This window comes from Zonotrichia albicollis, chromosome 2 (genome assembly GCF_047830755.1).
Source record: "Zonotrichia albicollis isolate bZonAlb1 chromosome 2, bZonAlb1.hap1, whole genome shotgun sequence".
Taxonomy (NCBI): domain Eukaryota; kingdom Metazoa; phylum Chordata; class Aves; order Passeriformes; family Passerellidae; genus Zonotrichia; species Zonotrichia albicollis.
In genome coordinates this window covers 105471689-105495385 of record NC_133820.1, presented here as the reverse complement: position 1 = coordinate 105495385, position 23697 = coordinate 105471689, and the positions used below count along the sequence as shown (strand labels likewise).

At 39.2% G+C, this 23697-nt stretch overlaps 1 protein-coding gene across 2 annotated transcripts in view; it reads right to left on the bottom strand.

The window, feature by feature from the left end:
* The window catches only part of COL4A1 (collagen type IV alpha 1 chain), a 120303-nt gene that overhangs the window by 47345 nt on the left and 49261 nt on the right, over positions 1-23697 (bottom strand). For both annotated transcript variants that reach the window (XR_012579140.1, XM_074535968.1), the window contains exons 3-12: positions 6132-6221; positions 5997-6041; positions 4437-4481; positions 4268-4330; positions 4112-4165; positions 3937-3963; positions 2504-2587; positions 2329-2391; positions 1677-1712; positions 1086-1127 (exon numbers count right to left, since the gene is read on the bottom strand). Coding sequence is in view for 1 of the 2 variants with exons in the window: in XM_074535968.1 (XP_074392069.1) it covers positions 1086-1127; positions 1677-1712; positions 2329-2391; positions 2504-2587; positions 3937-3963; positions 4112-4165; positions 4268-4330; positions 4437-4481; positions 5997-6041; positions 6132-6221 (549 nt within the window). In the remaining variant the exon portion in view is untranslated. The remainder of the gene's footprint in view (positions 1-1085; positions 1128-1676; positions 1713-2328; positions 2392-2503; positions 2588-3936; positions 3964-4111; positions 4166-4267; positions 4331-4436; positions 4482-5996; positions 6042-6131; positions 6222-23697) is intronic.

Here is a 23697-nt window from a genome sequence, read left to right as displayed (position 1 = left end):
TTTAACAGTCAAACACCTCTGAACAGACTCCATAAATTTCTGTCAAGCAGTAATGCACAGCAATACCAGTTATCTTTTGCTAAAGACAGACCTGAGGATTCCAGGAAATCTCCACACACTTCTACGTCACCTTTTCCAACATTTTTCAATAAATTTCATGATAACAAATTAATTTCAACAATGTGTCATGTCACAAAAAAATCTATCCTTCAGGAATATTGACTCAAAATCTATCAATAAGGTGGTGGTGGTGGTGGTTAAAAAAACAGAAACCAAAACCAAAAACATCCTACCTAAGTAATATAATTTACTTACACTGCAAAAGCCCTCTGTCAATGACACTCATGAAAAGCTTCTGGAGAAGTGCTCAGACACATTATGAATTTACTGAATAGCCCTTGAATGCATGCAGTTCTTGGCTCCCACAAACACAACATAAGGCACTTTAGCCTAGACCTCTCAGTGTGAGAGGTGACAGATTAAAGCTGACATGTATTACCTCCCATTTGATGCTGATTAAGAGAATAAATGGGATTCTGGAGCACATCTCTTGGCTTAGACTCACTTAAAAGTAAACCAGTCTGTGTGCTCTGAAACCTCTTCCTGGTTGTGTCAAAACACAATAAAAGGGGACAACTGAAAGATCTCCTTCAAATGTGTGCATGACCAAACCAAAATAAGGCAGACAAGCTTTAGAGTCCTACAACAATTAATTCTGATCATTCTGAACAGTACATTAAATCTCATCCCTTAGAATTAAATTGATTTTTTTAAAAATCTCATGGTGAGTACTAATATACAGAATAAATGTTTCAAGATCTGCCCACTGCAAATTAAAGCAGCTTTCCAGGCACAGCTGGAAAACAGGATGGCGACCTAAATTAACGTCAGGTATAACATCAACATTAATAAATGTTGCTGCTCATGACTTTTCATTTAGGTGTAAGTTACAGATTTACTCAAGTCTTCCAAAAATCACAGCATTGATTTTCTCCACTGATTGATTTCATGAGTTTTCTTCATTTAAAACTAAGTATCAAGAATATTTCTGACAGTTGTTCTCTAGAAGTTTACTAGAGACCTACCTTTTCACCTTTGGGACCCTGAAAGCCCAAGCCCATGTAGCCCTGAAAATGTAAATTACAAACACTTAGTCAATTTTTTTTTTTTTGCAGTGCATACATACATACAGATGAACATATGAAGGTATTATGTACTTGTCAAATGCTAAGGGAGAATATAAAAGACAGAATATGTCTTTTAAATGCATGTGTGAAATAAATAAATAATCACGTCTTAACTCCCCTGCTGTTTTTTAAGCCCTGTGTCACAGCAACTGGTGAAAAATCAGATTGAAATTCATCAAATAATTTTATGGTCAATATGCTCTTTTATCCAACACTTTGTGAAAATGTTGACACTTAAAATTAATTCGAATAACCAGAGAATGCTGTAATTACTACTGATTTGATTAAGTGAGATAACAGGGCTAAACCAATTTGAAAAAAAAAAAGGGTAGAAAATCTCTCTTTATGATGTTCATTAAGACACAGAAATAGGTCCCTGAGTATAAAAAAAACCTCACACGTTTAGGACATTAGTTTCCAGAGTTTTGAGGATCTGGTATGCAAAATAAATAAACAAATGGACTTAATATTTGTATTAAAGAGTCTTACCTTCTCTCCTGGAAGTCCTGGTGGCCCTGGGGGACCCTGAAAGACAATACATTTTAGTAAACGAAAGTGGAATAATGAGTACACTAAGTGGAATAATGTCTTATGCTATGAAAACGGCAAAAAGGCAGATCTTTTCATTAAACCCAGTAATTTCATTTTGCTGTTGTTGTGCATAATTCACAACTTAGAATAAAAAAAGAGTAACAAAGTGAATCTGAGATATCTCATTAGTTATTAAAATAACAGATAGATGATAATGTGCTTTCACAGTAATGCTCAGTGCTGCTACCCCCAAGAACAACCTCAGCAAAAGTTTGGATTTTGATCTGGATGCTTGGTATGTAGTTTATTTTCTATAAATTAAATTGGGGAAGAGTGGAAAGGACGACCAAGGAGAGTTACAGTCTCTCCCCCACAAAAATACCCTCCAAGAGTGCAAGAAGAGAAGAGGACTGTAGGAGCAGCTGCTACTGAAGAGCCATGTTGCCCAGTAATTTCTGCCATGGTAGAGTTCAGAAGGCTGAACATGAAGTCTGGAATCACACCTTATCCTTCCCAAATCCCAATCAAGATCTGCTACACACAATTTCCAGAGCATTCCTGCAATAAAGATCTCTAAGTGAAGTGCAAATGACCATGAAAGGAAACTTACTGGGTCTCCTGGAGGGCCCATTGGTCCCATTGGTCCCTGAAAACCTGAAGCTCCAGGTGGACCCTACGAAAAATTAAAATGACATCATAAGAAAGTGATATTTACATGGTAATTTCATGATACTGATACAATTTTAGTTGAAACTCACTGCTATTCCAACATCATTTTAACTTACAGGCAGTCCAGGTTGGCCAGGAAACCCTTTTTCACCTTTTAGCACACCAGGAGCTATAAGACCAATCACTTCACCCGGATCTCCCTATAATAAGAATGGAAAAAGTGTAAGTCTTGAGCATAAATTCAAATACATTCAAACTCACCAGGAGAGGAAAGCTGTAGCTATTCATGCTTTGGAATCATTTGGAAAGCTGACTTAAAAAAAAATCCCCTTATTTCTTTTAATTCAGCTAGAAATCAGCTCATAGAGATATTAAAAGCTAAGACTTTAATTGCCAAATGTACTCTAAAGCAGCCTGAAGAGATTTCAGTACCAAAACTACCTTCATACCTCATTTCCTGTATTGTAATGGGTAGTCAGAATGATTTTTCCATGAAATCTATCACTACTACAGTGTCACCACACAACTGGATCATATGGCCTGGCCACTGAGAGGAGCAATCTCCTTCACAATCTCCTTCCCCCGCTGAGATCTTCATGCTTACACCTAATTTTGACATAAAGGCCATTTATGTGTTCTTTTTCTTCAGGAAAGGAATACACTTTAGAAAGTCTTTCTTTAGAAAATTATTCTGATTGCCATCCATTTCTTTATTTTCCTTCTTTTGAGAGAAAAAATCATATTTCTCCTGTGTTTTTGTACAAAGTTACAATATGGTAAGTGATTTTATTTCAGTTCCGTACCTATGCATGAATGTCTAGGGAAGAAGCATCTGAGTACTTCAGTTTCTATAATGAATCAGTTCTTTTCATGTGAGAGTATGAGAAATGGATATTTTAATAACTTGAGTTGTCATGTCATTACAAATTTGAGATTACTTTTAGACTTACATTTAGCTTACAGTTCCAGATAATATCTGTTCATTTTAAAGACAAAAGGCTCTTGGATGTCATTCAATGCTTCATACTCCAGTTCACAAAATGCACTCAGATACTTACTTAGCTAGTCTGATTTTTTGTCTATATGAAAAATGTCTAGTATGTGTTGGATGATTCTCATGTTGTGGGTATATGTAGGACCTTCTTCCACAAACATCATCCATGTGAAACTTTTTAGATACATGAAATGCCAATATAAAACCAAATGTTTGAATTATAAAACCTATCCAAATTTTTATACCCAACTGGGTGGCCACCATAGTGTTTATGCATAATTAATGACACATACTGCTTCTTTTCTGCTGTAATCCATATAACATTTACCTTTTTAAGACCTGCATGGAATAACACATATGTCCAATTGTTATAAAGTGCGGAGGTCACCCCACTATCCTTATTTAGTGAGGTGCAAAACAGAGTACAAAGTGAAACAAGGCAATAAAACTTTTCAGTCCTTAAGTAAAGACTGCTGCTAGTCTTAAAGGGTGTAGAGATCACACAAATTCTTATTGTTAGAGGCAGAATAGAAATACTCTAAGAGTAAAATGTACCTTCATTCCAGGAGGTCCTGGAGGTCCCTATGAAAAAAACAGACATAGTTGTTGTTACTGCTCCTCAATATCGTATACATCACATCTTAAACTCAATGTCATTTTCTATGGATACATTTGCATATCAAGAGTCAGCCTTAAAACAAGTGAGTGAAGCAGGAAAGAATCTACTTACCATACTTCCAGTCTGTCCCGGTAAACCTGGGGGACCTACTGGACCTCTTTCACCCTAAGGAGAACAGAAAAATTGGTTTTGTTTAGGGAACATTTGCTTGAGGGGTTTTTTTAATTTCAACACAAAGATGCTGTTACAAACATATGCAAATGTCACCTTTGTGCCATTACATCCTGGAATGCCAGGTGGACCAGGAGGGCCATCTTGTCCAGGAATGCCCTACATGAAGAGAAAGGAAAGAAATTAGCAATATTAGTAATAATCCAGACCAGATCCAGACTAAAAGTTTGATATTCCTTGTAAAAACCATATATTTAATACATACAGGAAGGCCTGGGTTTCCTGGGAAGCCTGATACTCCTGGGGGCCCCTGCAATTGAGAAAAACACAAACTGAAATAACAAATCCAAAAAACAGCAAGGACAAGCTGCAGCCCAATTTGCATCTCCAATGCTGACAGCAAAAATCAGTAGCATTTAAACTGTCTTGACAAAATATCTCTATTCTTCAAAATCTCTTCACTATGTCCCCTTAGTAATGAACAACTGAAAGTAACCTTTTATATTTCTTTAACTTTTTAAGCAGTAAGAACTAGATCAGAGCCTCATGTAGAGGTAAAAAGGAATTCACAGGTGTTCCCTTCTCAGAAACATTGTTCCAAAATGAAATTTACTGTGGGCATCTCTTCATAGCAGAAGATAATGTTAACACACTATAAAGATGCTTCTCTGTCTTTCATACTCTTGAGTGTATCAATTCATTCTTACTATCAAAAATCCTACCAGCTGAGATAATTCTTTCTCCTTGAACAGCTTTCCAGTGTAATGAATCAGGCATTTAAGTTGGCACATAATTTTCATACTATTATCTTACTCATCCATGCAGCATTTCCTAAAACATGTATTATGAAGCAGAAAAGATGTATGGGAATCCTGAGCTCAGACAGCGCATTTGCTTCTTTCAAACTTCATAATTGCTAAAATACATTTTACTTACTCTGCAGCAAACAAATACATTTGCCAGGAGGTGCCAATTTACATTAACACTCAGGATACCCCAGGTCAACATGAACATCATGGATTGAAATACAGATTTCTTCATCTAGCAGAATATCCTCTCTGTAACACCTCATAAACTGCAGTTAATTCAGTAAATTCTATTTGCTGCAACAACTGCAGGCAAAAGGAGAACAAAACTGAGATGGCATTTTGAGAATTGGTGAGCAAGAGGGTATAGCTGAAAATGTCTGCATCATTACTGGCCAAGACATTTGAATCCTCTTTCATCATGACATTAGGAAATGTGAAGATTCTCAGAAAGAGCTTGGCACCCCAAAAAAACCCAACAGGTATGGCCCTGGCCAACACAATATATTAAAAGAAGTGCTATATAAGTGCCCCATTTAACAGAAATGACAACAGGAAGATCACAGATATTCAGAGCCTCTTCTAGCAAAGTTAAGAAATCTTTGACCCTGGCTTTAATTTGCTCTGTATCTTTTCAGCACATATGTGCTCATGACTGTGTCAGCTTCTCTGCTGGAGTGCTTCAAGGGTAGATGGCAAATATAAAGAAGAATTTTGAAAGAGGAAATAAGGTTGGTTCATTCTGAAGCTGGAAAAAAGCCTTTTGGTATGTCAAGAAGATATAGGAGGCACACTAAAACCACTGCTGTTGACACAGTGATAAGTATCAGGTAACAATGCAAATTAATAAAGGTACTGGCTGCCCAATGCAGCAAGAAATTCAAAGATAAAAGTGAGAATTTTGAAATTATTGTGCAGCTCAAGAGGATGTCATTCATTAACTCAGAGACTTCCTCTTGCAATTGAAGGCAGCCAAACTCAAAGACATCAGAATTGCAAGAAAGTAAGACAGAACTCACTCTTGTTCCCTTTGTTCCTGGCAGTCCTGGTTCTCCAGTATCACCCTGAAAAGTAAAAGAGAAAGCTTTATCTTTTCTTGAGACAGCAATTTAGGGAAATCTGATTGTTTTGAATACTAAAGCTGAAGCTCTTACCTTAAGCCCTGGTGGCCCAGGGGGACCTTCAGGTCCTTGCATTCCAGGAAACCCAATCACACCCTGCAGTCCCGGCAAGCCTCTTTCTCCCTGTAGAAGAAAAACTAATTAGCAACTTGTCCAGGTTTAGAGCAAATTTGGGGAAGAATCCCCCCAAAGGAGCTCCGGTGGGAAAAGCAGATCCAATCGGCCCCTCCCCCCAACTGGTCCGGGAGGAAAGAAAAATACCTCCTTGGAGAAAGGTGGAAAAAAACCCCCTGTTTATTAAACAATAAGACCAAAACAGTATCAAAACAATGAGACCCCTTGCCACTCTAAAAGAGATGACAAACTGAGAAAACCCCGGGTTCAAGCAGCAGCTCACTCAGTCTCTGATCAGTCTCTCAGTGCTGGAATTGTCGCAGGCCAGGGCCGGCCCAGTGGGCCACAGCTGCAGCTGCCGGTGCTCTCCTGGGTGTTCAGTCCAGAGCAGTTCCAAGAGGTCCAAAGAAAAGGGAAGAAAAACAGTCCAGGGAACTTCTTTGCCCCAGCTAGCTAACACTAACTAAAAACCAAAAGAAGAGCTCTCTGTCCCGCTGTCTGTCCGCAGACAACACAGTCAGGAGCAGGAATGTGGAGGAGTGAGTGCAGTGTCTGAAAACAAACTGCGCGCTTCTTCTCTCTCCCCCTTCACTCTCTGTAACACTCTTAAAGGTACAAAACTTATTATTATTCAACATAAACAGAATGAGACGATTGGGGATAAAAGCATCATATAGTCAACCCAGGACACAACTACACAACTGAAGCTCCTTCTTCAAGTAACTCACATATCCCATTTCTGTGCTCAAGAAACCTGGTAAGTGGCAAGAAGCTAGATGTGAAAGCAAAGAGTTCATGTTGGTACTTGAAAGAAGGATTATAATAAATAAATAAATATTCATATTCAATAAATTTAAATAATAGTTTCAATATTAGGTTCAATAATAAATTGGCAGGGGCTGAGTGTGGCAAAACACAAAAGCACTCTTTAAATATTAGTTAAACCTTTTTTCCTGGATAGCACTCTTCATAGCAGATTTATTCTCCTGGTAACAGGAAGGTCACTTTACCTCTAATAAAACCTACCTGCATTCCTCCAGAGAGGCTGCTAAGTCCCAGAAGAAAATCTAACAGCTCAAATCAGCAACTAAATTTCTGAAAACCACAAATATCACTGTTTGGTGAACTAGTGTGTGAATGGTAAACACCACTCTTCTAATACACAGCAGGTTTTGGAGACCAGGTTTGTCACTTGTACTTGAATTTCAGGGTGGTTCGGAAACAGGGTGCTTCAAGATACAGGATCCTCCCAAGAAGCTGAACACAAAACTACATTTGTATATGTGTTATCCTTTTGATTCTCTTTTCATGTTGTATGGGACATCTGTACTGTCCCTCTCTCTATAGTTCCAAATGTATTTAAATCAGATAAAGGTAGAGGCAGAAAACCTATCCACATTCTAGATCAATATTGCAGCTATTATACATTCAACTATATTTCCACTCCCACTGAAACCAACAGGAACACTATCTGAATAAAGGATGCAAAACCTACACGTAGGGAGAGAGGGGAAAATGTATGCATGTCAATCCCTGGAAACAGCAAATCAAGCAAATCAAAAGCCACTGGTTCCATGCAGGAAGTAACCAAAGTTGTCCTTTCAAGGCCTGATATGAAATGAGCAGAAACACTTCATCCTGTCAAAAACTGTGGGAATATTGGATGAATAAAAGGTTAGTGTGAAACTGAAAAGAAGAAGTTTTACAAGTTTGGACAACAGCTAAAAACATGGCACCTGCATAAGAAACTCAAAACAGAGCCATTTTCAAAGGATTGCAAAAAGAAAATAAAATTAACAATGTTCAGAACACACATAAAAGGAGAGTACAGAGACTTAAGGATTTTCGGTGAAACAGTGACAGACGAAATTGCATCTCGTTATTAACAACCAATTTATCATTTAATTTCAGGATGGCAATTAGGAATTACTTTTCTCCTGTTTGTTGAGGACAAAAATTCCCAGAAATATGCTGGCTACTTAGAGGTCAGCTGAGGACTGAGCACACATGAGAACATTGGAGTCTTGGAGAGCTCATTTGTCCAGGAAGTATAACAGGCATCCTGCAATGAAAAAGTTATGACATGCAGACAGAGGAAACTGAGTGATAACCAGCAGACATGGTGCTATAGTGTCAGAAGATGAGAGGAATTGGAAAATTTGTGGAATTACTGGGCTGATGTTGTTTCTTAGTTCCTTGTCCAGGATTTTGTTAAAATGAAGAGACAAGGGGAAAGGGACATTATTGATGGGTATGAAGAACAGGGCCAAGGAGGGAGGGAGAAAACTCAAACTGAGATGATAAGAGCACAAGGGAGTAAAATCAAAATAGCATTAATTTATTTAAAATTCCTGATAGAAAAAAATATCCTGCTGCTTCTCCTCTCCATCTCCCCACAAAAATAAAATTTTCTGTATAAGAGTACTTTCTGAGGCAAACAGTTCCTTGAAGTGCTGAAATGGCATGACCTCCTCTATTTAATTCCCAATATTCTTTATCATGGTTTGAGAATTCTTTATTTGGTCTGAGCCAGATCTGAAGCAGTGAGCTAGACCAGAAAACAAAGCAAAACAAAGCAAACATCAGAACAGCTGGAGAAATATGTTTCTAGGTCAGCTGTAGAGGTACAAAGTCCAAGTTCTAAAGTAACTAAAATTGTTTTGAAAAATATTTGAAGGAAGAATGCATCATGATGGAGGTCTCTGAACGAATGTTGAAATAATTAACAATCTGAAATATATCTGTAAAGTTAAAGAGTTTAACATAAACCCATACTTTGACTGGCTAATTTGCACTGCTGTCACAAGCATTCTTCATCAGTTGTTCTGCCATTCAGACCAGAATTTCCCACTGAATCCTGGGCACTTGCTCTCATGACCTGCTGTGAGATAGGCTAAGGAAGAAGACACCCAAGTACCTACAAGAAGGTCTTCCACTGCTGCAGGAATGTACAATATGTGCAAATGAGAAGAAAATGAGATTATTTTGACAGCCACAGAGAAATATGCCCCCTGTGCACCATAGGTGACTCACATAAGCAATGTGTAACATGGCTCACACCACCTGCACTCAGAAGTTCTGCCCCTGAGGATTTCACTTTGAACCACTGCACCCTGCAACGCAGAAAAATAGTCTTTCCTCCATTCCTAAGGGAAGTTAAAACTGAGCTTTACAGATCAGACTTTCACTTGGTCCTTTTGACCATTCTGGATCTGTAAAAGGGCCTGTAAATCACTTCCTAAGGGAATGACTGCTTCAGCTGGCCAAGGAGGTTACCCAAAGGCTTAAAATACATAAAAATTTGCAACCTCAAAGGCAACTATAGTCAGTTCTCTTAAGGCTATCTTCAACCTTCCAGGCTGCCCTGTCTGAGGGGTAAAACAGCTGGAGGAGCACAACAAGTCACTTTGAGCTAAGATACATTGAGGTTTCCCTGGAAACATTTTTATTTTCCTACTCAAACTGTTAGGCCAAGAAGAAAAACAACTGGCTATTTGTCCAGAACTTCTGGACACCCAGTCAAGGTACTGGATGTTCCAAAGCCTGGAAAATATAACTCCTGAGCACGTGGAGGTCTGTACCACCCCAAAGCCTGTAGACTCATGATTTCTCTTTCTGGAACTGAGCTCATTTTTTTTCAAGAAGGAAGGAAACATAAAAGAGACTGAACATTTGAGAGCTGCTGGATCCCTCTCTGCATGCAACCTGTTGGGAATCATGGACTTACACACTGCTAACACTTCTCCCTCTACTCTGCCTTCCCAATTGATTTTACTGCAAAGTAAGCTCAGGGTAAATAGTCCAAACTAAAGATTGTTCGTAAGTCCAAATTTCTGCAGTTTTAGGCTAGACAATTAATAGGATTTTACTTCTCTATGCCACCCATGGACACTCAGAGAAGTTAGGGCAACCTATTCCATTGAGATCCAGTAAGAGACCTTAGGGATGCCTTCTGGGCTCCATTTCCTTTCTTTAGTCCAGGCATCAGTCTTCTTCTTTGTACTACAGCCTGAGAAAACTAATGGTGCCTGCATTTGTAAGGACAAACAAATAAAGCTTTTACTTCAATACTTTTGTTTGAGTTAGTACAAACTTCCATCTTTTTTTTTTTTTTTGCATCAGTGATACTACACTAAATTTCAGTAAAATTCAGAGTACCTACAGGGAACAAGACAGTACAGAAACTCTACATCCTTAAACTGTAAAATCCTATGCTAATGTCACTGAGGTGATCAGACCCCACAGACCACTGAGGTAACAACAGTCCCACTGCTGCATTCCTACCCGAGGTGGCTCACTTGGAACTTTGAGATCACAGGGAGCTATCACTTGTTATGCTGTACACAACAGACATAAGCATGTCCTGAAGATGCCTTGACCTTGCAAGGAAACACTTGATCTGCGGCATCCTTCCCCTGCTTGCCTGCCTGTTCCTTCCTTCATTCAAATTTCCAGCCAAGCAGCCCAACAATAAAGTGCTTGTGCTACATTCATGCTGCAACTCATTAAGCACATACACTGTATAAATTGGCAAGCACCAGGTCATCACTGCTACCCCACTTTTTTTTTTCTCAGCTCTGAGATTTCTAGCTGTGATGCATGAAGAGCATGAGACTCTGACTGCAAGGGCTATGTATTGTTCAAGTTCCAATATTCACAGCTGCAAAATCTTGGCAAGTAATATTGAAAGAGCTTCTGCTTCTTACAAATCAATTCATGAGACTCAAAAATTGAAACAGATGTAACCATGTCATCTGTACCTCTGCTGATTCAATGCAAGCTGTCAGAAAGCACAAAGGAGAACACATTACTCAGCTCACAAAAATGAATATTCTGCCACTTAACTGCTGAAAATGTGGAGGTGCTACGTAAAAGAGCAAGTGCTCGGTCACCATTGTACTCATTTAATAAGCAAAATGTCTGTGTTAGCTCAGCTTTTGTGAAATTCCTTTGCATTAGGTAGTTCAAATTAAAATTGAATAGACTTCTAAGCAGACATGAACCTGTTAAGAGCTGAACTGCATGACCTGATGGAGTTTTTTTCTGACACCTACCCTTCCAAATTAGCCATGAAATGCTGTTTGGCACATGGAACAACCACAGATTGCTAAGCAAGAGAGTCACATAAAGTAAGTCATTTCAGAAGGTTCAGCTGTACTATATCAAGGGCTGAGGGGGAGGAAATAATCACCACCCCATTATAAATTATTTCCCCTATTACTTTGCCTAGGGACTACTGCACTGGGAGGTTTTAGGCTTGAGAGACTGGTAACATGGATATAAATCAGCTGCTTCCCAAAGTGTGGGCTCACAGGGTGTCTGTGTTTGTACAAATATGATGTTCTCAGGCTCTCCTGAGACTCAGGAACATGGTGAATAATAATGTGTAGATCTTCCCAAAGCCATTTGAAAGATGCTTCAATTCTTAACATTTGCCTCTGCCAGAGATCCCCCAGCAGCTGAAACAGCAGGACAGACACGTGTCTGTCCCTCAGCTGGAAAGGCATACAGCTCAGTCTAAGGGAAAGATATCACAAGGCAGCTCAATTGATCTACCCAGCAAAGATGGCTCTTCTTTTAAAGGGATGGTGCCACCTCACCCTTCTTTACACCACCTGGTATGATTCCCTCAGCCAGTTCAGCTCACTAAATTTACTCCCCTTTTCTCTAGTGAGTGAGCTTGGTCTGGCCTCTGTGAGCTGAGCCAGGTGGCGGGGCAGCTGCCAAAGCCCATGTGAGGAGCACACAGCAGGACACAAGGACACAGGTGGAATGGAGCTAGAGCAGTTTCTCACACCAGCACAGTGGGGTTTGCTGGAGCTCCTCCACCACAGCTCCCCAGCTGTGCCTTCACTGCAAGGGAAACTGAGCTGGGAGCCAACAAACCCTTGGCCTTGCAGAGGGCTGTCTTCAGACCACTGTCACTGCTGACTCCAATGTGTTATAAACTCAGAATTCTTCCCACAAACACACGTGCTACCCTGTTCCCAAAAGTTAACATTCAGGAACTGAAATTCTACCAGGGGCATACTTGGCAAAGAAATGCAACTGTTTCAAGATGTAAACTGGCAATGCAATTTCCAAACAGACTTTAAAAAAAAAAAGCCTGATTGTTAAGAGGAAAAGCTGCCATTCAAAACAGTCATCACACCTTGATGCTCCAGTGTGACCTCATGAAATCCCCAGCAATGGACTGCATGGTTTCTACCCAGCCCATCCCCAGCCCCGTGAGAGGTGAGCGCAGGGTCTGTATTTGTTCCTTCAGCTGATGTATCTACAAGCACTCAGTGAATTGGCTCCAAGGTGTTGGACCAGTAATTACAACAATTACAGCCCACAGTGGGAAACAGCACTGTTGAGTGTGGCTTTCAAGTCACAGTGTTTCTCTCAACACTCTTTTAAACATGTGTTAGAGAATTGTAATTGGCTCAGTGTTACTCAGTATTACATTAGAGAAGACACAGAGAATAGCCAATTCTTTATTAAAATGGTATTTTTAACCACCAGAGGGAGCACTGGCCCGGAATATATGTCAGGAATAAAATAAACATGTACAATAAATGTCATCTGTTTGTCCTCAGCTGCACTTAGCATTTTTAGTATTTTATTGAAAGTGTGAGGTGGATATCAGTCAAGCAGAATTACTGCTATATGCTTACAGGAGATGTGTCCTCAAATGCACTGAGCATGTTTGACATTACAAAATTCCCACTGCACATTCTTCAGCAGAATCTATCTGCACCACAGCTATACAGTTCTGGAGCCACACAAGTAACAAGCAATTAATTACACAAACATAACTCTGCAGACATGCAAAGAATCTGTGTAGGAGCTCTGTAAAGATCTTGGCTCACCCAGAAGTTTTGGAGCCGAGTTCCTGACAGTAAGTGGAGTGGAAGAGGGGCTAAGGCAGACAGAGGGAGGGGAGAGTCAGCAAAATCTGGATTCTTCATTGCCAGGAAGTATCTGAAAGAACTCAGTCCCACGAAAACACTAGTGCAGCATTTTTGGCATTGCCAGCAGAAGGAGCAGCCATGACAGTTTCACATTGCCAGGCTGCCTGAGGCCCTGAGCAACCTCCAGCACTACCAGGGCTGCTCTACACTACACTCTGACATGTGTGACAACAAAGGGCCACCCCAGCAGCTCTCGGGGGACCAGAGTGGGGACCAGCACTCTCTTCCCCATTACCTCTTTGCCATGGTGTTCACTCTGCATCTCCTTCTCCCTCTGCTCCTCCCCAGTGACTTGCTCCTGTGGGACTCCTCCAGTGCCACAGCCAAATGGGCTCTCAGGCTGCATTCTGAGGGGAGGACACTGGCAAGCAGCTATTTATGGAGCGAACGCCAGTGCTGTACCCTTAATTCACCCATACAGGTTCATATACCATGGGGCAGGCACCCTGATCACCAAATCTCACTGTGGTTTTCCACTCCCTGGCAGGATTACTCCTCTTACTATGAAAGTATCCTTTCTCAAGGGTCATGAATTCACAACACTGGGGAACCTCTGCAGCTTGATCCAAGATGAGCCCAAACCTCCAATAGTGACTCCATTGATATAAACATGCCATTAGAGGGCTTTTCAGGTTTAAGGTTAAGGGACTGAGCCTGGGCCTCTGCCTCCTAAAGAATGCTTAGACCAAAAGCATATTTCTGTGGCACCTCATGGCTGTACAGAACATTCCTCAGGAAGCTGCTAAGTGTTTCCCAGGAGTATAAAAATAGAAATAACAATCTTTGATTATCCTTTCCCCTACATATCAGTATCTATGTGCTTAGCTGGTGCTCAAGTGCATGGATATACAGTGTGTCTCAAAGAAATTCAGAAGCTGAATAGGAAGTAAAGTGAGTGAAGTAAAATTAACATTCAGAAGCCAATCATGGCTATTATTTAATCAGTGCTAAGCAACTGGTTTCCTCATCAATTGTATCAACATCATGCAATTTCAGTTAAACCAACTATAAGTAAGAGCTGCTCCCTACATAATTCAGAAGTCTTCCTCATGCAATTCCTCTTCTTCCTTGACCCATAGTTATATTCCTCATTGTCCAAATGTAGTAGTCAGTTTTTTCAGTGCAGCTGCCCAAAGTTCATATATTAGGACTTCTTGAGCCATGTACAGTCTTACCTCAAGCTCTCAATACTCCTTGTATTTGCATGTCTTTGGTTCATTGTGCGATATTGCATTCCAGCGTAGATAAATGCTACAGATCCAAAGTAGCTGGGATGCTGAGGGGGTACATATTCATTCATAGCATGATTGAGAGCATGGTATATGAAGTACAGAAATAGAATATGAGAGAGAAGAAGATGACTGAAAGCAACTAAACTTTATCTCCAGCTCGGGAAGTCTGCCTGCAGAGTTTGGCAGTTCAACATCAAAGTATGCGGCTGTCTTTTTGTTTAAACTTTTCTTGATTTAAAAAAAAAAAGGAAAAAAAGCCCAACACAACAATACACCTTATGATGTTTCAGTGTTTCAGAAGGAAGTCACACAAACCTTTTTGCAAAGGTACACAAGAGGTTCTCCAACTTTATTTTATTTTTTAAATCTTTTGTCACACATCAGTCAAGGAACCTCTTCTCATCAGCTAGAGTCACTCAGGGGAACATAAGAGCCTCAAAGAATCATAAGGGAAGAGGATGTTTGAAGGACAAATGTGTTTGCACTGTAAAAAGAAAAAGGAAGTTCTATCACCTGCATACAGGTTGAATCAAAAGGGTGCTATATTTCCCACCCCTTCTAATCATCTGTTGAATACATTAGGTCTGAGTAACTCTTCCTTTGTTTTATTACACATTGTATTAAATCACTTCCAGTGTTGAAGGTCCAAGAATATAAGGGGTAAAAATGTTCCACACCCTTCCTACTTCATTAATGAAAATTATTTAGCATTTGTTTGCATTTGGCATTGTTTAAAGGCTCACATTTAAAGATGAAACAGCAGGGGGGGAAAAAGGGTCTTAAACTTCTCTGGGTTTTTAATTTATTTTTGTTCAGATCCTAGACTGGGAATGAAATGTGACATTACATGCAAGTTTTATTCTCTTGCCAAAGGTTCGTCATGGACATATTTACAGAAAATAACCTCTTCCATAAATAGTAAAAACATGGGCAGCTGGTCCTGGACAGTACAGACTGCAATAAAGTTCTCATAATGAGCTACTCATTTCTTGAGGGCATGCGACAGACAGCACTATTTGAGACAGTGCTAGTCTAGCTGCTTTTTTAAGTCAGGTTGGAAATGGCATTTCTAAGGATTAAAACATTTTGAAAGTTCCACAGGAGTAAAATACCTTTCCACAAAATAGAGGAAATACTCTGGCTTCTGAGTTTTAATCACGTAAATATGACAGGGCAGACAACATTGTGACACAATGAGTGTCTCAGAAGTGTCAATCAGTGCTTCTTCATTTAATTGTCTCTTGATTCAACCAGATCCACTGTAAAACAGACACGACAATATATATCTTTGTAATACCAGGGTTGTTCAGCCTAAGGCAATAAAGTTAATAAAGATGCAATAATCATTAACAATAATGAAAACAAGTATCTTTCATATTTTGTCATTGTAGATCATGTCAGTATCTTTGTCAGTAAATGTCAGCCAGAAGTTGGTGTTTTGCTGAGCAGGTGGCTTTAAGGTTTTTCTGCCCAAAAAAAGGGACAGGGACACGTGAAGAGGCCGGTCAGAATAAAGGACACCCGCAATGTCTGACTGCCACCCAGAGGAGCCCGCGGGGAAGAGACACAGCCCGGCTGCTGGGACACCGCCAGCCCGGGCACAGCCCTGCCCTCCAGCCCTTCTCCTTCCTGCTCCCGAACGGAGCCCAGCCGCAGACTGCGGCAAAGGCAGCCTTGCTATTAAAGCTCATACTCCGGAGAGCTTCACAAACACTAGATTCCCCCTTTTTTTGATGAGGGAAAGGTGTCACTCACTTCTCCTGCCTTGACTGCTTATTTCACTGCATTTAATACTAGAACTTCCTACAGAGATCCTTTTATAGGAATTTCACGGGGTTGGACGTGTCCTTACTGGATTTCCAGCCTCTATTTCCACATTTTCAGACAGAGACTAAGTTTGAGTTGAGGTGCTGTGATCACATCCTTAACTCACGATCCCATTAAAGGTGCTGCCATACAGATGGAGGCAGCACTGGTTTCTCTGTTCATTGCTTGCTGTACAAGCCTTTGGTATTCCTCTCTTTATTTCATCTAACTACTGACATTGGAGCCAGAGGGCATTTTAGACTGCTCCTCTGTACCAACAGTCCATTCCCTCCATCACTACCACTTAAAGCCATTTATTTTGCAGTTCCACACTGTCTTTCAGACTTTGCTTGCCACTCGAGCAAACCTAACAAAATTAAGTGTTACTAAACCCCCTCAAGGCTTTAAGTATTCTGCTAACTAGCCATGAAATGCTTTTGTTGCATGTGTTTACAGTCAGTGAGAAAAGAGTGAGAGAACACCCCATCTGATGCTGGTGACTGTGCTCACTGAGCTCAGTACACTGTGCACACTGAACTTTGACACAAGCCTTGGTGAGAATTATTTTTGTTGGCATATCAATACATTTAAAAATGTTCCAGATGAATTTCGGTGGAAGCTGTCACATGCTTTCTTTAAGAGCTACAAAATTTATGAGTACATTTTGCCATTATAATCACTCTTAAATATTCTAAGAGATATAAACATGATTTTCCAGACAGGAGTCAAAGTTTCTTTTCCCTTGGCTTTACCTTGATTTTGCATTTCTCTTGCTGTTAAACGTTACATAAGAGAACACTTCATTGCTGAAAGCTGGTCATTATTTTCACCATTTAATTGAACTCTCTTTGCTATGTTATCAATACTTCAATTAACTACTCTGTAGCTTAAGTGTACAACACTTTCTCAGGTGTTGTAGTTACTTGAAAAAAAATGTAAATCCTCTTCAACATCTCTTAAATATAGTTTCCCAACTGGTTTTGCTCCTACTGTGATATTAAACTTCTTTTGTGGCTAAACTAAATATGTTCTCCAGCAGGTTAGAAACTTCCCTGTGTGATAAAGTGCTCCACTATCACTCCTTTAGCAGCTACTTCAGGTTTCCTCTTTGAAAATTCCACTTTCATGCTGCTTCTTACTGTTCTGTCTCCTTCCAGGCATATACTGTTACAAGCTTTGCTATTGCTTCTGCTGGAAGTGGTTTTGAGAACTTTGTATAAAATTTTCCTTTTTACCCTTCCTTAATGAAATCCAAACTTTGAGAAAATCCAGATCTGCTTTTCTGAAGGCCAACATCATATGGCCAGATGTTTTCAGTGACTAATCTTAGTTATGACCTTTCTCTGAAAGCATAAGTCTAAAATCTGAAGTAAGAAGTAGCTGAGAGAAAGGAAGCAAACAACTACCATGAGCTATGAGATTTAAAAAAATAAAACAAAAAAACACCAATTTCCCAAACCACGTTTTGCCCTTGGCTAGAAAGACCAGAAAGTGATTTAAGAAGACCACATTAAATACCACATTACTGTGGTTCCCTAGTGATAATTATATACACCCAGGTCACCTCTTGTGGATATTGCTACAGAGAAAATGTACACAAAAACTGATTATTATTAAGTGCATTGAGGATTAAATTCTTGTGTGGGAACTGACATATCACAGAACTGTCTACTTTAATGTCTGTCTTGGTCTGGGATCCCAGCAAATAGAATATAAATTTAAGAGCAGGATTATTTAAAGAAACTTAAAGGATTAACTACAAAATGTAGCTCCTGCTGTACCCCAGGGTTTGCTGTCCCAGACTCCTAAGTTACACCAACAAACCCCTGCAGCATCAGAGTTTTAGTGGGCAATTAGACCAGATACTGACAAACTGCACAGGACAAAGGTTTTGTAATATGTATCTAGTCAGCAGATATTGACCCTGTATAGACATAATTTTAAATTTGGGAAGATTTCAAATTATGCACAGGTATTACACAGGCACTGGGCAGCTCCACTTCTTGAGCATGAAGATTTCAGAGCAGCAGAGATCTTACACATCTTTTCATATCTTACATCTCACATCTCACACTGGGGAAACGTGACTAACTCATTGGAGGCTCACATACTTCGGATCAAGCTAAGGCCCTGCAATCCTTCAAGAAACCATAGTGAAGGCAGACACTAACAGTTGTGCAAATTTAAAATCAAGCTCTGTGAGCTTGTTTTATTCCATAAAGAAGAGAGCTTGAGCTCATTGTGCCAATACCCTTAAAATCAAAGACAGTGCATCTAGCAACAGCTGCTTAAAAGGTCATATTGTGCCAAATGAAATATTACTTTGTGAATACCTTCAGAAGACAGCTCTGAAAACTAAATATGAGCATGTCTCAGCACATAATACTACTGCTTTTATAGCCCTCTCTCCATAGAGATAAATTGATCAGTGTAATCCACTGGTTTGTATTAATCTCAACAGATACCCAGTGTACTGAGTGCAAAAATGTATCTTAACATAGAAAACACTGCTAGAGACAATTGGGACAAATGGTTCCTATAACTATTTAAAACTAAGCTGATGGTTTTAGATGCCACTTAGCAGTTTGGTCTGACAGCTTTGAAAGAGTAGACAACTTTTAAACATTTAGCATATAACAGTCAATATTATTCAAACTTGTTTGATATTTTGTTCTTTTCAAGAATAGCCGACCTCTTAATGAAAAATTATGTTCTTTTCCCCTGATTTGAATTCAACAGATTATTTTTCTCAGAGTAAAGGATAAATAAATAAAAATATACTGCTGTCAAAGCAGAACTGACAAAAGCCATTGTGACAATATCCCGAACTTCATAAATATGAATCCCAAGTTTCCTTGTAGAACATCAGATCTGCAGCTGATCAGTATCTCTGTTTATTTTATTACTGTTTTCTGAGTCTGCCCCTTCAGGCATAATTAAATGATTTCATGTTATCTATTAGCCCTTTCCAGACTGCAGACACATTTTGCCTCCCACATTGCCTGTCACTCCTCTTTCCAATTTTATGGCCATCTCCAGAGTACATTGTTTGGCTGAGGTTTCCTTAACGTCCCCTGTTCAAGGTATTTCCAACTCAGGCACAAACTGGTGCTGGACTCCAAGTTCCTACAGCAGCCACTTCACAGAATCACAGAACCACTAGGTTGGAAGAGACCTTCAAGATCATCGAGTCCAACCCATGCCCGAACACCTCAACTAAACCATGGCACTGAGTGCCACATCCAGGCTTTTTTTAAAGACATCCAATCTTTTTTTAAGCACATCCAGGGATGGTGACTCCACCACCTCCCTGGGCAGACCATTCCAGTACTCTATCACTCTTTCACTAAAAAACTTTCTCCTAATATCCAACCTATATTTCTCTTGGTGCAGCTTGAGACTGTGTCCTCTTGTTCTCAGGGGATTTCAATAGGAACACTGAGCAGTGCTTACTAAAACCAAGCAGTGTCAATGAAAAGTGATTAACAAAAAATTAACATTTTTGACTCTAAAAGATATAATAAAGGTTGACTATGAAAATATAGGCATAATGATTACTGATTTGCTCCACTAAAGGAACTGACTTGCTACCTCTGATATATTTTCAAGGAAACTCAAAGTACTTAATAGTGATCTTCCTCTGACTGCCAGGGCTTGTCTCCAACAAAGGGGTTTATATTGTGTTAAATCATCAATATTAGAAATACTTCTGCTCTATCTTTTGATATGTAAAATGACAGAAAACCCTCAAAGGTCCTCCCAGTGTGGTAAACCTAAAAAAAAATTCACTGCAACAGTCAACTCTTCATTATACAGAGCAAAGGCAGAAGCACAATACCCTGCATACACCAAAACCATCTGAGATTTTTAAGGCTGTAGAAGTGTGCAGGAGAGAAAACACTGGTCCCTGCCCCTGTTGATGGGGAACTCCAGAGATGTCCCAGTGACTCTCAGTCTAAGTCAGAGCTACCTGGCTTCCAGATCCAAAATACCTCAAGCAAAGCCAGTCTGTGTACTTCTGCAGCATGGTCAATGCACACATGAGTGATGCACCCATCAAGGCAAACAGAGAATTCAAATTTATGTAGGCATAATAATACAGATACAGCCTCAGAATAAGGGAAACAAATATAAGCCAAAATTATGTTATTTGCTCAAGTTTTCCTCCTTTCAAACAATAAAAATGTCAAAACCAGCAGTACATTAAGAGTTAATTCTATTCTTATCTTCTATCTAGCAAAGTTTTTTTTTTAAATTGCAATACTTCATGCTCAATGACAAAAGCATGTTTGATATTCTTGTTGACTTCAGCTCTCAGTGGGTAATGCTGAGACAGTGAAATCATCACAAAATATTTATACTAAAGAATGAGGATTTCTACTTCAGTGCATTCTAACTTGATAAGTCTAAGAAGATTAATCATTCTATATTATTTACAGCAACGTTCCAGTGTTGGCTCCATTTACACTTGTTTCTGATACAGAATAAAAGTAGTTCAAATGGTCATGAATGAGAGATGGAACATTTTTAGAAGAAGTCAGTGCATGGAGAATTTTACTCATCTCTGAGCAGTCTTTGTTCTGAATGGTAATTAAATGCTTAACATGATTTTCTGCACACACTAACAGCTATCACTTCTTATCTAGACAGCTGTTTGAAATTGTTCTCAAAATCTAGGTAGGCATAAAAGAGTAAACATAGCTTCAGTCTTCTTCTGAGTAGCTCAATAAAATGCAGGCAAGCATTCAACACTCTAATCAGTTTAAACAGATCTCACACTTTAGTGAGGTTTAAGAGAACAGTCAAGTTATTATGCTGAAGACCAAAAAAAAAGTATGAGGTAATAAACAAAGATGTTTTAGGTTAATCTCTCTAATGGAAAACAGTATGGTATTATTTATTATTTTAGCAATATTATGTTTTTTTAAAATTTCTGTACCTTTTGTTTGGAAAATATGTGATATTTGACATTATATAGCTTAAAACAACAGCTTGATGTTCAGCGTAATAATAAAGGCTTTATAGGATAAGGGCCATCTGTTGCAATTACATTCACTTGCTGAATTTTCTGACAGGGATGAAAACCCTTAGAATTTGTCAATTATATGCCCTTGATAACATATGAGTCATGTTAAAGGAGTTTGGCATAGAAATGCAATTTTCATGGAAACAGTCTGATGAGAGAATATTTTAAATGTACTCTAAATATGGCCATCATATTGATGAAATTATTCTCAAAGGAGAGAGAAAAATATGGCAATGTGATTTACTCTTCCATGTCTGAAATGCTCTTGGGTACTATTTCCCAGTCATTTCACAGCTTTTAAGTCAAATACCATTTTCAGCACTTTTTCTGATGAGATCATGAATATGATTATTTGGCCAAATGAATTTCAATTGAACCCCAGTCTGGAACTCCTGGGTCTGGAACTTCTTCCCACACTAGAGTAGGAAATATCTCTCCAGATGTTAATAATTAAGGCATTAAAGAGTAAACCCAGCACCCACTTCCGCAGTTCCCGGGGCTCCCATGGCAGTGAAGTGGTGTGAGAGGATTGGAAAAGGCCCTTCAGCATTTGTGCACTTCTGCATGACATGGAAGCCAGATCAAAAGGGTTTCCAGGGCAGGCAGAATGCTGGCTGTGGATGGTGGAGGGTAGAGTGGATATGTCCTCCCACATGAGAAGGGGAGAGCAGATGTTCTTTTATGTGGTCTCCTGGGGTACCACAGGAGCTGAGCATGGCAGCCTTCTCCGAGCCCAGATCTTGGCTAAAATCAGTCTTTCTAATCTCTCCTCTGATTAAGAAACATTCACATAGATTTTTGAAGGAACAGGTACCATTACTGATGTGTGTGTTAATGGGAACCACGTTTAGCAGGGACCAAATCCAAATGCATTTGTTGGAAATGCCATTTACAGAAATATTACAGAGGCAAGCAGGAAGGATGATCCCCTTACTCTCCCTCACCAGGTTCTGTCTCCAGGCCTGGGACCAAGTGGCAGGCTCTTCCTTACTCTAGACAGATATCAAATGTAATGAATCGGGATAAAAACTATACAGGGCTGAAGGGCAGGGGGCAGATATTTTAAAAATAAAACTCAGTTTTCTGTTCAAAATCTTAAATATCTTCTAAACAGAGTTAACATAATGAGCAAGCATTGATCTGAACCAGATTTATGCATGTTAAATACATTCCAAAATACCTTCAAATGCCTGTCTTCAGTGTTGTTTTCTAGGTATAAATAGACATTCACTTGTCCAGATGTCTCTAATGTCAATAACTACATTTCCTACAAAGTCTAAAATTATGTGAATACTTCATTATATACCTGCTTAAAGTCAGAGAAATTTGTGATGGAACCCATTAGGAAGAGTGGAGAGCACACTGCCACACTGGAACTTAGTATGTCTTCCGTTACTATGGACTGATATTTTTCTCTTATCAACATTTTTAAACAGCCTACATTAATGTGAAGTAGTTTTGGATTCTAGCATATCAGACAAGCATCTATTTCTTTTAAACAGAACATTTGAGATGTTCTCTGGACTATGCAAATGAAAAATGCCAACAAAAGCTCTAGCAAACAGAAAGGAACACAGCTGGAAATAAATGAAGCATAAGGCTTAATACTATTTATTTCCCCAAGCTATCATTTTTTTTTAAATTATCTTGTTACAAGATGCTGGCATACCTTATGAACTGAAAACTGATGTCTTTCAACAAAAGGGTTATAACATGTCTCCTTCATTCTACCGTGACTCATTTGTACTTGTTACTGAACAATAAGATCAAGCTTTCAAGGAATAAATTCAGAGTTTTGAACCTTTACCAAATCTTTGCTGTATTTGTTTTCAATATATAGTTGACTTTTATTAAACAGACATTAATGGGTCATTTAAAAAAGGAGACTCCATCTGAATGATGCTCCAGACCTTGGCACTTTTTATCTGTATCACAAATTCATCTATGCTCTGTTACAAAGAAAATTATCTTGCTTGAGCCTCCAATTAAGTAATTTACATTCCTAGTTGTGGAAAACACCAAAGAAAAGCCACCAACAGACATTCTTAAATCCATCATCCCTAAATATGCAGCTATTGCCTTTCAGACAACACAGAACACCAGCTGTGTATTTATTTCAAAGAACAAAACAATTCCCAAAACAAAAAGCAAACAACCCCCCCATCTCTTCTAAGTATTCCTTTGGGTGACCTAAACAACTTACCTCAAAACACATAACACATAACCAAAGCAACCACAGGATGAGAAAACTGTGGTTTACATTCATTTAGAATGATAGATGTACAGCACATTTGCATGCACGAGAGAACATATCATAGATTAAAATCTCTACAAGCAAAATTGGAAGAGATAAGGAGATGGTTGAATGTCTATAATATTTACAAAAGCAGGTAGTTTACAGGGGGAATTCACGGAGTGCTTAAGTGCTCTGTAATTTTTCTTCACTGTAACTGCTTTAAAAGAAG